At 47.5% G+C, this 12,361-nt stretch overlaps 1 protein-coding gene across 1 annotated transcript in view; it reads left to right on the forward strand.

The window, feature by feature from the left end:
* Window positions 1-12,361, forward strand: part of MINDY4 (MINDY lysine 48 deubiquitinase 4) — a 94,750-nt gene that overhangs the window by 31,955 nt on the left and 50,434 nt on the right. Inside the window, exons 6-9 of the mRNA XM_083579544.1 lie at window positions 4,965-5,023; window positions 5,989-6,098; window positions 9,748-9,864; window positions 12,194-12,282. Of these exons, the coding sequence (XP_083435670.1) occupies window positions 4,965-5,023; window positions 5,989-6,098; window positions 9,748-9,864; window positions 12,194-12,282 (375 nt within the window). The remainder of the gene's footprint in view (window positions 1-4,964; window positions 5,024-5,988; window positions 6,099-9,747; window positions 9,865-12,193; window positions 12,283-12,361) is intronic.

Consider the following 12,361-nt stretch of genomic DNA (forward strand, 5'->3'; position numbering starts at 1 on the left):
CCCTCCATCTTTCTCAACTTCAGGGTCTTTTCAGGGAGTCTTCTCTTCTCATGAGGTGGCCAAAGTCTTGGAGCCTCAGCTTCAGGATCTGTCCTTCCAGTGAGCACTCAGGGCTGATTTCCTTCAGAATGGAGAGGTTTGATCTCCTTGCAGTCCATGGGACTCTCAAGAGTCTCCCCCAGCACCATAATTCAAAAGCATCCATTCTTCAGCGATCAGCCTTCTTGATGGTCCAGCTCTCACTTCCATACATCACTACTGGGAAAACCATGGCTTTAACTATACGGACCTTTGTCGGCAAGGTGATGTCTCTTATAAGCCTAGAAGAGTTATTTTGAGTCTCTAGATTTATTTCTAAAGCTACCACCATGCCGTGGAAAACCCATCAAGCAAGCCGGCCCAACGCTGCAGCCTGATTTCTCCTGCAAGGAGAGTTGGTTGTTTTGAAGTGGCCGGTGACCATTGCTTATTTAAAAAACCCTTTGTGTATTTGTTCTATACTGTAAACAGGAAGCTGTAGAGGAAGAGGGCCTTATTGTATCAAGAGAGGGACTTTCCCCAGCAGCGTTGCTCTTCGTGTAAACACCGGGCCCGCAATGCGCGGAGATCAAAAGGGGGAGGCCTGTCAATCTGGAGAGAGCGCAGTATGGCTTCCTTATGGGGAGGCCTATTTTCTTCCTGCCCCCTTTTCCTAATGTGATGGATTGCTTCCTTCTTACAACATGCGGGAACCGTGCATTTTCCTGCTCCACCAACCCATGCGTGCTATGTATACAGTAGCTGCGATTGCGAGATCATCAGCTGAAGGGGAAACAGTGGTAAAGTCCTTGCAAGTCTTTCCCAGCCCCAGAAACCCTCTTGTTTCAACTTTTGGGATTGTGGTTTTTGCATTGTGTTGACTGGGAGGCAGTGTGCAGATGCCACAGTTGTGTTGCTGTACCCTGGTGCACACTTATTTATTTGTCTGTTTCTTGCATTCATGCTCCACCCTTTTCTCCAAGGAGCTCATTAGGTACTCTCCTTCCTAATTGATCTCCACAACAATCCTGCGAGGTAGGCTAGGCTGAGAGGCAGCGACTGGCCCAAGGTCACTCTCAGGTACCTTGAGAGACTACATTTCCCAAGACACCCTGCTGATGGCACACATGCATAAGCTTGCTCTGCATTTTGTGTTGAAGAACTTCAGGAAAACCGTGCTCATCTTGTAATATAATTGAACATTACAAGATGGGGAATATTTGCGTTATGAACTGTATAAAATCACTATGTGGAATCTGACCCTGTTGAGTCAAGGCCAAACCTGAATGGACTTATCAGGAAAGGAATAAGAGCGCTGTGGGATTTGAACCCACAGTCGCCCTTGGCTGGACTTAACCGTCTAGGGGTCCTTTACCTTTTACCTTTCAGATATCCTTGCCAAAGGTTACCATAAAGGTAAAGGGACCCCTGACCATTAGGTCCAGTTGTGGCTGACTCTGGGGTTGCGGCGCTCATCTCACTTTATTGGCCGAGGGAGCCGGCGTACAGCTTCCGGGTCACGTGGCCAGCATGACTAAGCCTCTTCTGGCGAACCAGAGCAGCGCACGGAAATGGCGTTTACCTTCCCGCTGGAGTGGTACCTATTTATCTACTTGCACTTTGACATGCTTTCGAACTGCTAGGTTGGCAGGAGCAGGGACCGAGCAACGGGAGCTCACCCCGTCACGGGGATTTGAACCGCCGACCTTCTGATCGGCAAGTCCTAGGGTCTGTGGTTTAACCCACAGCGCCACCCGCATCCCAAAGGTTACCATACCCCACTGCAATCTAATTTTATTGATTTGCAACCCATTTGATTCAATCCCATGACTAGTCTTATAAAACTCGGGTGTTCACTGGGTGGGGTTTTCTTTTTTCGCTTTGACTCATCCTTAAGGCCGGTGATTCATTTTCTACTCCAGTGTGTACGCATGCTTCAGCTCTCCTGACTGAGTCACATTTTGTTGAATCAATTACTTATAGCTTTCCAGGATGAAAACAAGTGCTAGCTTTATGTTCTTAAGTTACAGAAGGAGTCCAGTAGTCAGAGGTCCAGGAGATACCACCCCCACCAGAAAAAGCCCCACGTATTCTGCTACGAAGGTCCTGAATGTCACGAAGGGAGTTCCCTGCTTTGCTCATCTCCTGCTAAAGAGCCAGGAGGGGAAACGTATGAATGGGAAGGATGTTGCAAGTCGGCAATCGCTGATGCGATGACATTGTTGAGCTGGGAATTTGTGGGATCCCATATCCGGATAACGACCTCCGTCTCTCCTCCCATCTGGGTGTGGAAACGGTTCCCTCACTCCGTGGAGACAAAGAGATGCCAGGAATATGGTCCGATTTCAGTTACCAAACTGGAGCGGATCCAAGTAGGTTTAACAGCCCGATGGGAAGACAACGCAATGTGCAAAACGAGGGAGGGACGTACCATGCAATAATAGTCAAAATAAGAATTAAAAAGTTCTCTGTGACAAGAGGTTGGGGGTTTTTTTGGGGAAATCTTTTTTATTCGTTTTACAAATACAAAATTATAAACAAAGAAAATCAAAGAGTACAGTGGTACCTCGGTTTAAGAACAGCCCTGTTTAAGAACGATTCGGTTTACGAATTCCGCAAAACTGGAAATAGTGTCCCGGTTTGAGAACTTTACCTCAGTCTAAGAACGGACTTGGAACGGTGGAAGGGCACCGGCAGCGGGAGGCCTCATTAGGGAAGGTGTGCCTCAGTTTAAGAACAGTTTCGGTTTAAGAACGGACTTCCGGAACGGATTAAGTTCGTAAACCGAGGTACCACTGTGTATCCATATAAAGAGATTCCTCCTAATCTCAGGACTCCCCTCCCCCACCCTCTCCATGGGGTCCCATTTTCAACATTTTCTGCTGCATCTTCTTCCATACTCCAATTGTTATATCAAACCATATTATCCATGGTGATTGTCACACTACCAGTGAAATCAAAATCCTGCTAATGTTTCCATCTGCTTACAGTGGTCTCCTAAATAACTTATACACTTCCCCCATTCTTTTATAAAGTTTTTGTCCTCTTGGTTTCTGAGTTTTCCGGTCAGTTTTGCCATTTTGGCGTAGTCCCATCAACTTGGTTTGCCATTCCTCTCTGGTACAGACCTTGTCTTCCTTCCATCTTTGGGCTAGTAGCATCCAAGCGGCTGTTGTCCTTTTGGATATTGGTACCTATAATTCCTAATAGAAAAGCTTCTGATTTCTTAACAAAGGTTATTCTAAGCATATTTTTTTCATTTCATTATATATCATCTCCCAGAAAGCTTTTATTACCTTACAAGTCCCCCACTTGTGATAAAAGGTACCTTCTTTTTCTTTACATTTCCAGCGGTATTTGTACTTGTCCTATACATTTTTGCCAAGGTAAAGGTAACGGTAAAGGGACCCCTGACCATTAGGTCCAGTCGCGGATGACTCTGGGGTTGCTGCGCTCATCTCGCTTTATTGGCCAAGGGAGCTGGTGTACAGCTTCTGGGTCATGTGGCCAGCATGACTAAGCCGCTTCTGGCGAACCAGAGCAGCGCACGGAAACGCCGTTTACCTTCCCGCTGGAGTGGTACCTATTTACCTACTTGCACTTTGACATGCTTTTGAACTGCTAGGTTGGCAGGAGCAGGGACCGAGCAATGGGAGCTCACCCCGTCACGGGGATTCGAATCGCCAACCTTCTGATTGGCAAGTCCTAGGCTCTGTGGTTTAACCCACAGCGCCACCCGCGTCCCTTTGCCAATGTAGTTTGGGTTAAATACCACCGGTACATCATTTTCACATTGTTTTCTTTCAACTCACAACATGTCGTCAAGAAGTTGTTGGCTTTTTCGAAGGCCCTGGCTAAAATTGCACCCACGCTTCCATTTCACTACTCTATTAGCAGATACTAAAATGAAAGGGCAATTTTGACTTTCCCCCTGCAGGGACGGGATTTGCGGTAGCATCAGGACTCCTGTCCATCGCTGGAGGCCGGTAGCAACCATTTCGTGCATCCCAAAATGGCAGATATTGAAACTATATGAGTGTTGCTACATCATATAGAGTAGCCTGCAAGGGCTTTTCAGAGAAAACATGGCAGCAGGGCATTCTCCCCTGCCTAAAAATTGTACTCCCCCCCCCAATAGGAACAGGGGGATTTAATTTTGTTTGCATTTCAGTGAGAAGCTACCCAATTCACACTTTGCAAACAAAAACGCAGCTATCTTTTGGAATTCTCACTTACTTGATTTTTTGTGACACAGTTTTTCAACCAAGTTACAAAAATGCACATATTCAGGGAATGAAAACTAATGTGATAGTGAAATACCTTACAAAAATGCATTCCATTAGGGGAGACTGCTTGCTAAGACGTGTACAGTGGTACCTCGGGTTAAAGACACTTCAGGTTACAGACGCTTCAGGTTACAGACTCTGCTAACCCAGAAATAGTACCTCGGGTTAAGAACTTTGCTTCAGGATGAGAACAGAAATCGTGCTCCGGTGGTGCGGTGGCAGAGGGAGGCCCCATTAGCTAAAGTGGTACCTCAGGTTAAGAACAGTTTCAGGTTAAGAATGGACCTCCAAAACGAATTAAGTTCTTAACCCGAGGTACCACTGTACGTTGGTTGGAACTGCATACGAGAATGGGTTTATTGGGAGAAATTGGAAGTGCTGGCGAATCTCTGCAAGGATTAAAGAAGAAATGGCAAATTTGCTGTGGAGGTCCGAATATAAGATCGGGAAACTGAGAACTGAGATTGACAGTCCCTGAATTTTGTTGAGGGGGGTTGGGGATTTGATGTCTCCTTCTCCCCCATCCTTCTGAGCACAGAATGCGGATGAAAAACTGCTTGCCTTGCTGAAACGTTGTTGTTCATCTCTGTTTATACAGCAGCTTTTCTGATAAATTGCCTCTTGTTTGGTCATCTGTGTCCTTAATTTGTTTCTGTCCAGAAAGATGCCTGTGTCCTCTCCCAGCAGAGACAGCTTGAACCAAGACGCTCTGGAACTAGGTATGTCTTATTCCATTCTCAACTAGCTGACTTATTTCGAGGGTAGAGATTTTACATGTTTATCCATCACTATTTCTGGAGGTTTGACCAAACTGCGGGAGGCAGTGGAAGACAGAAGTGCCCGGCGTGCTCTGGTCCATGGGGTCACGAACAGTCGGACACGACTAAACGACTAAACAACAACAACATTTCTGGAGGCCAATAGAAAATTTTATTTATTTATTTTATCGGGCTTTATAAACAAGAATAATGTTACACAAATAAGTGTACCAAGTTTTCTCATGTCATTTGTATGTGACAAAAATAGCATAATAAATGTGGGAAAATATCTGCAACATATGTTTCATTTACAGGTAGGTAGCCGTGTTGGTCTGCCGTAGTCGAAACAAAATAAAATAAAAATCCTTCCAGTAGCATCTTAGAGCCTCTGCGCACTGGGACTCCATCTTCATCGAGGTGTCCGCTATTACCCCAAGCTCTCGTAATGAAAATCCAAATTCTTTATAGCAGAACTTTATGTACATGTCAAATTAGTATTCCTGGAGGGTGATGCTTGTGTGTCAGCCGGCATGGTGTAGTGGTTAAGAACGGTGGACTCGTAATCTGGTGAACCGGGTTCGATTCCCCGCTCCTCCACATGCAGCTGCTGGGTGACCTTGGGCTAGTCACACTTCTTTGAAGTCTCTCAGCCTCACTCGCCTAACAGAGTGTTAGTTGTGGGGGAGGAAGGGAAAGGAGAATGTTAGCCGCTTTGAGACTCCTTCAGGTAGTGATAAAGCAGGATATCAAGTCCAAGCTCTTCTTCTTCAGCCGTGACAGATATGTAGACGGAACAAATCTTTAAAGACTGGAAGAGAACGGAGGGCGCCTTCACTTGCCAAAGCCACAAAAGCTAATGTTTTGGGGTTGCATGTTTCTGAGTATGTGTTCTGGATATTAAACAGCCTTTCCTTTGCCCTCTGCAGTTGATGTTGAGGACGAAGAAAATTTGGAGGACGTCTACATGATCCCCGACTCTTCTGCTCTGTGTGCTGTCCAAGTAACGTCAAAGCCCATTGACTACTATCTTGCAAGGGTAAGAAACACATTGATGTGGCCGATGCAGAACATTCTGTTGGAAAGGCCGAATGACTGTTGCTGTACACAGAAGCAGACCAGCACCCCCAGATCTAGCCCAGTGTGGTCAACATTTAGAAGGTCTCAGGCCCAGCTCTTTGGAGAGAGGTTCTTCAGAAGTTGGCCACCTCACATCCTTCAACTGTAGCTTTAGGTATGATTAAATGGAATATCCTCTGAGCCTGCTTGAGATCTCCAATCATGAGAAATTGCAGTTGTGTTATAGTGGGTCAGACCATGATCTATCCAGACCAGGGGACATGGGAGCCCTGCTGGGGCAGATCAAAGATTTGTGTCTGTGGGATGTGATCCATGAAAAGCAGTCAAGTACAACATTCCTTGTAATGCTAGAGAAGACATGCAGGGGAATGTTTGGTCTAGCCAGTCGAAACTTCCTGTTCCTCCTGGCTGGAGTATAATTCCTTTTGCATGTGATAGAAGGTGGGCGTGACCTTGCCTGTCCAGGTTACAAAAGGACGAGTCACGTAGCACACTTTTTGACTTCCTTCTTCGTTTGACCAGCTTTTAGCTAGGACTGCTCTGCTAGCTCTCAGCTAGCAGAAGCACTGGGATTATTTCCCCATATGAGGTAGATGCACATGTACATATTTGTAACTAAGTCTGCCTTCAGGAATCCAACTGTGAACTGATGTGAGTAAACTTCTTTTATTGACTTTGACTTTATTCTTTTGAGAGGGATTCAAGGGAATTTACCAGGAACGTACAATTCAATCTGAGACAGATTGACTTGTATAACACAGTGGTACCTCTGGTTAAGAACTTAATTCGTTTCAGAGGTCCGTTCTTAACCTGAAACTGTTCTTAACCTGAATCACCACTTTAGCTAATGGGGCCTCCCACTGCTGCCGCATGATTTCTGTTCTCATCCTGAAGCAAAATTCTTAATCCGAGGTACTATTTCTGGGTTAGCGGAGTCTGTAACCTGATGCGTCTGTAACCTGAAGCGTCTGTAACCCGAGGTACCACTGTAGTGAGAGGCTCACACGAGCCTGCAACCAGCTATCTGCTGTGCATGTAAAAAGGGGAATGTAAACTCTGCTACGTAAAGGAACTTGCTTGCACAAGTTAGGAAGGATATTAATAAACAACATATCCTCTCCTGCCACCCCGAACATTCCCACATTGTCTAGTCAAACACTCCATTTCATTGAGTGGCCAATGAGATGCTTACACATAGAATCATAGATTTGCAGAGCTAGAAAGGTCACTGAGGACCTTCTAGTCCAACTCCCTGCAATGCTGGAATATGCAGCTAACCCATACAGGGATCGAACCTTCAACCTTGGCGTCATCAGCACCAGGCTCTAACCAGCTGAGCTATCCAGTGGTCCTTGAACCAATTTCAAAAGCAAGCAGTTCAGTCCTCTGTTCTTCTCCCTGAGCCTGCTGGGTGGAGAGGAATGGGAATGGGGCGGAGACTGAAGTGGGGCCTCGCCCACTATTGGCCCTGCCTCTGCCCCCCCCCCCCGTGCACCCCTGACAGATTGCCCCAAGGCAATGCAGTTCACCACGGGAAAAAAGGCTTTCTACCCATTTGCTTGAGGTACGCGGGTGGCGCTGTGGGTTAAACCACAGAGCCTAGGACTTGCCGATCAGAAGGTCGGCGGTTCGAATCCTCACGATGGGGTGAGCTCCCGTTGCTCTGTCCCTGTTCCTGCCAACCTAGCAGTTTGAAAGCATGTCAAAGTGCAAGTAGATAAATAGGTACAGCTCCAGCGGGAAGGTAAACGGCATTTCCGTGCACTGCTCTGGTTCGCCAGAAGCGGCTTAGTCATACTGGCCACATGACCCGGAAGCTGTACACCGGCTCCCTTGGCCAGTAAAGCGAGATGAGCGCCACAACACCAGAGTCGGCCACGACTGGACCTAATGGTCAGGGGTCCCTTTACCTTTTACCCCTTTGCTTGCCAAAATCCCCCAAGCAGGACATGAGAGTGAAAGCAGAGTCTAAGCAGTGGGGGAAGAAGCCAAACATTCTCTGCAGCAGCTCCTAAGTTGCAGAATTCGTTCCCCACAGAGGTGTGTCTGTCACCTTCATTGCACAACTTCCATTTTACGCTGAAGATGCATCTCTTACACTTAGCCTTCGACATTCTTCATTTACCCTGCCCTTCAAGATTCACCCTATTCTCTTTGACTGCAAAGTGTTTTAAGCTGATTTTAATACCATATTTTAATAATAATAATAATGATGATGATGCTAATGATAATAATAATAAAATTTTTATACCCTGTCCATCTGGCTGGGCTTCCCCAGCCACTCTGGGTGGCTTCCAGCAAAAGATTAAAAATACATTAAAGCATCAGTCATTTCAACTTCCCGAAACAGGGCTGCCTTCAGGTGTCTTCTAAAAGTCAGATAGTGGTTTATTTCCTTGACATCTGATGGGAGGGCATTCCACAGGGTGGGCACCACTACAGAGAAGGCCCTCTGCCTGGTTCCCTGTAACCTCACTTCTCACAGTGAGGGAACTGCCAGAATGCCTTCGGAGCTGGACCTTGGTGTCTGGGCTGAACGATGGGTGCGGAGATGCTCCTTCAGGTATACAGTGGTACCTTGGGTTACAGACGCTTCAGGTTGCAGACGCTTCAGGTTACAGACTCTGCTAACCCAGAAATAGTACCTCAGGTTAAGAACTTAGCTTCAGAATGAGAACAGAAATCGTGCGGTGGCAGTGGGAGGCCCCATTAGCTAAAGTGGTACCTCAGGTTAAGAACAGTTTCAGGTTAAGAACGGACCTCCAGAACGAATTAAGTTCTTAACGCGAGGTAGCACTTACTGGGGCGAGGCTGTTTAGGGCTTTAAAGGTCAGCACCAACACTTTGAATTGTGCTCAGAAACGTACTGGGAGCCAAAGTTGGAGCCAAACTGGTGGAACCAATCCTGAGCAGGAGAGCTCCACGCTGTAATATTTTGATAGCAAGGCCCACAAATACCCTGGAAAAAAAATGCTTTTCAACTTTCAAATTAATTATCTGCCGCCCCCCCCCCGCCCCCCGAGCTGCAGTGGGTTCCATTTTCTTTTAACAATTAGGCTTGGCACATCCTTCCCGAAGATAATGGAAGACTGGTTGAGTCCCAAGTGGGTCTGCAGCCAAAAAGCCTCATTCTGTTGCAGTCACACACACACACACACACACACACACACATTTATGCCGAAGGAACATTGCAAGGGAAGGAAAAAACGACTCTTCAGGTTAATCAGGACAACTGTATACGCAATTTATTTTTATTAAATTTACGAGTGTGGCGAGACAGGCTCGGGCAGCGTGCCACTGGGTTTCTCCTTTCTGCTTGGAAATCCCTGCAGGAATCAGGGGGCTCAGAATGCTGACTGGGGGGGGGTTATAATGCAGGGGAAGAGAGAATGGAATGGAGTTCCCTGAAATAGGGCGTGGCTGGCTGGAATCCTAACTGTTCGGATCACGCAATCGCCCTTGGGCCGTCCCTGAAAGTTCTTATTTGTTGGGACTTTTTTGTGCACCCCCCAGAGTGAAGAATTAGATTTCAAAAAGAGGAGGAGGAGGTCTGTCCTTGCCTTTTTTAAATTCTTAATCTCATCTTTCCCCTCCTCATTTAAATCAAGGACCTGAAGATCCTTTTGTTTGGCTCCAGCCTCGGCTGCTTCAGCGAGGAATGGAAAATCCAGAGCTTTATGTTTAACGACAACCCTCATCTGAAGTATGGCATTGTGCAGAAAAAGGTAAAGTCTGGAGACAGGATTTCGAAGCCACTGGGGGCACAATTTATGGGGGAAGGGGGGCGCTGTCCTAGGCCAGTCCCGTTGGAATGGTGCTAGTGTAATAGTGTGCAAGAAGACTTTCATCTGGACGGAACCCTAGACTCAGTCAGTTGTGCTTGTGCATAAATCACCACGCATCTTGATGCGGCTGTACTGGTGACCTCACGAAAGACTGTCTTCTTTGCTCTTCTGCAGCAATGCATACTCGTGCCTCTGTCATATAGTTGGGGCCCGGAATGAGCAAAGCAGCTGAAGGAACCGGAAGCTGTGGCAAACGATGCATGCGCAGAATTCTTGATGCACCGATCCCACTTCTGGGACAAGAGCAGATCACCTGCGACTCCAGGACACAGAAAGTTCCGTTCAGTCATTCCCCACCGAATATTCATGCACAGAGCAGAATCGTGCTCCGTGTATTTCTAGACCTCAGCTCCCATGATCCCTGGCTGCTGGCCATTCTGGGTAGAGCTGGTGGTAGTTGGGGGTCCAGCAGTACCTAGAGTGGGGCAGAGATTTTCCACCTCTGTCAGTGTGATGTAGTGGTTAAGAGTGGTAGACTCGCAATCTGGTGAACCGGGTTCGCGTCTCCGCTCCTCCACATGCAGCTGCTGGGTGACCTTGGGCTAGTCACACTTCATTGAAGTCTCAGATAGGTAGCCGTGTTGGTCTGCCATAGTCAAAACAAAAACAAAAAAATTCTTCCAGTAGCACCTTAAAGACCAACTAAGTTAGTTCTTGGTATGAGCTTTCGTGTGCATGCACACTTCTTCAGATACCAAGTGTGCATGCACACGAAAGCTCATACCAAGAACTAACTTAGTTGGTCTTCAAGGTGCTACTGGAAGAAATTTTTTTTTTTGTTTTCATTGAAGTCTCTCAGCCCCACTCACCTCACAGAGTGTTTGTTGTGGGGGAGGAAGGGAAAGGAGGATGTTAGCCGCTTTGAGACTCCTGAAGGGGAGTGAAAGGCGGGATATCAAATCCAAACTCTTCTTCTTCTTCCTCATTTAGGATTGTGGCGATCACTTACGAAACGAAATAGTTTTTCGCTCTTTGGCCAGCCAAGCCTCCCACATCCTAAAAAAACCATTTATAAACATTTCCTCGTGAAAACTATGAATTTTTTTTTAATTGTGTGATCTCCAGACATATGCTTTTGCATCTCCATAGCCTGTTTGTTTGTTTATCTGTTTATTATTTGATTATTACATTTATGCCCCAGTTTTTCCTCTGAGGAGCTCGAGGGGCGTACGTGGTTCTTCCCTCTTCATATTTAAGCCCCACAACAGCCTTGTGAGGTGGGTTAGGCTGAGAGATAGTGATGGGCCCAAGATCACTTAGTGAGCGCGCTGGCCAGGTGGAGATTCAAACCCTGGTCTCCCAGTCTGAACCCTCCAAACCCTCCTTCCTGCTTTAAGGAAGAGGACTTCGTATCAGTGTCCCATGTGCTCAAGTCTGAGGACCCATTACTGACGTCCTAAGAGTAAGACTTGGGACGCGGGTGGCACTGTGGGTTAAACCACTGAGCCTCTTGGGCTTGCCGATCAGAAGGTCAGTGGTTCGAATCCCCGCGGCGGGGTGAGCTCCTGTTGCTCGGTCCCTGCTCCTGCCAACCTAGCAGTTTGGAAGCACGTCAAAGTGCAAGTAGATAAATAGGTACCGCTCCGGCGGGAAGGTAAACAGCGTTTCCGTGTGTGCTGCTCTGGTTCGCCAGAAGCGGCTTGGTCATGCTGGCCACATGACCCGGAAGCTGTACGCCGACTCCGTCGGCCAGTAAAGCGAGATGAGCGCCGCAACCCCAGAGTCAGCCACGACTGGACCTAATGGTCAGGGGTCCTTTACCTTTAAGTGTAAGACTTAGGAGGATACAGACGGGGAGACCAGGGTTCGAATCTCCTCCTGGCTGGGATATTTGAGCTCTTTTGCTCCAGCCGTTTGCTCCCAGGCCACCTGGCCACCGAGAGAAATCAGACCCCTGCTTCACCCCTCGACGACAGAACAAATCAACCACATGCTCCAGATCTTGGCATCGCCTGCGCATACTGTTCTGAGGTTTTCTTCTTTGGGAAAACATCCAGGGACGCAACCTTTTAATTACAAGCGCAGAATTTTCAGCCGGTCGCAACGCCCACGACATTTGGGCCACGGCGGTTAAAAACACAGAAAACAAAGGGAAACGAGGTGGGAGACTAGGTGGAGCTGAAGAGGCTTGCAGCCCGTGCAAGCTTCTCACCAGCTTCAAACGGCGCTCATTGTTTTTCTCCGTCCCTTGCCTTTTGCCGCTGTCTAGGGTGGGCCGTGCGGGGTCCTGGCAGTAGTCCAAGCCTGCCTCCTGCGACATCTTATCTTTGGAGACAGCAGCAGGAACAGCGATACGTGGTGAGTCGACGCTGGTGAGAGCCGGCCTGTTTTCCACCCTGAGCTGAACGCTAATCCCCCTCTATTGTTGGAAGGGGAA

Source organism: Podarcis filfolensis (genome assembly GCF_964270895.1).
Source record: "Podarcis filfolensis genome assembly, chromosome: 12".
Lineage (NCBI taxonomy): Eukaryota > Metazoa > Chordata > Lepidosauria > Squamata > Lacertidae > Podarcis > Podarcis filfolensis.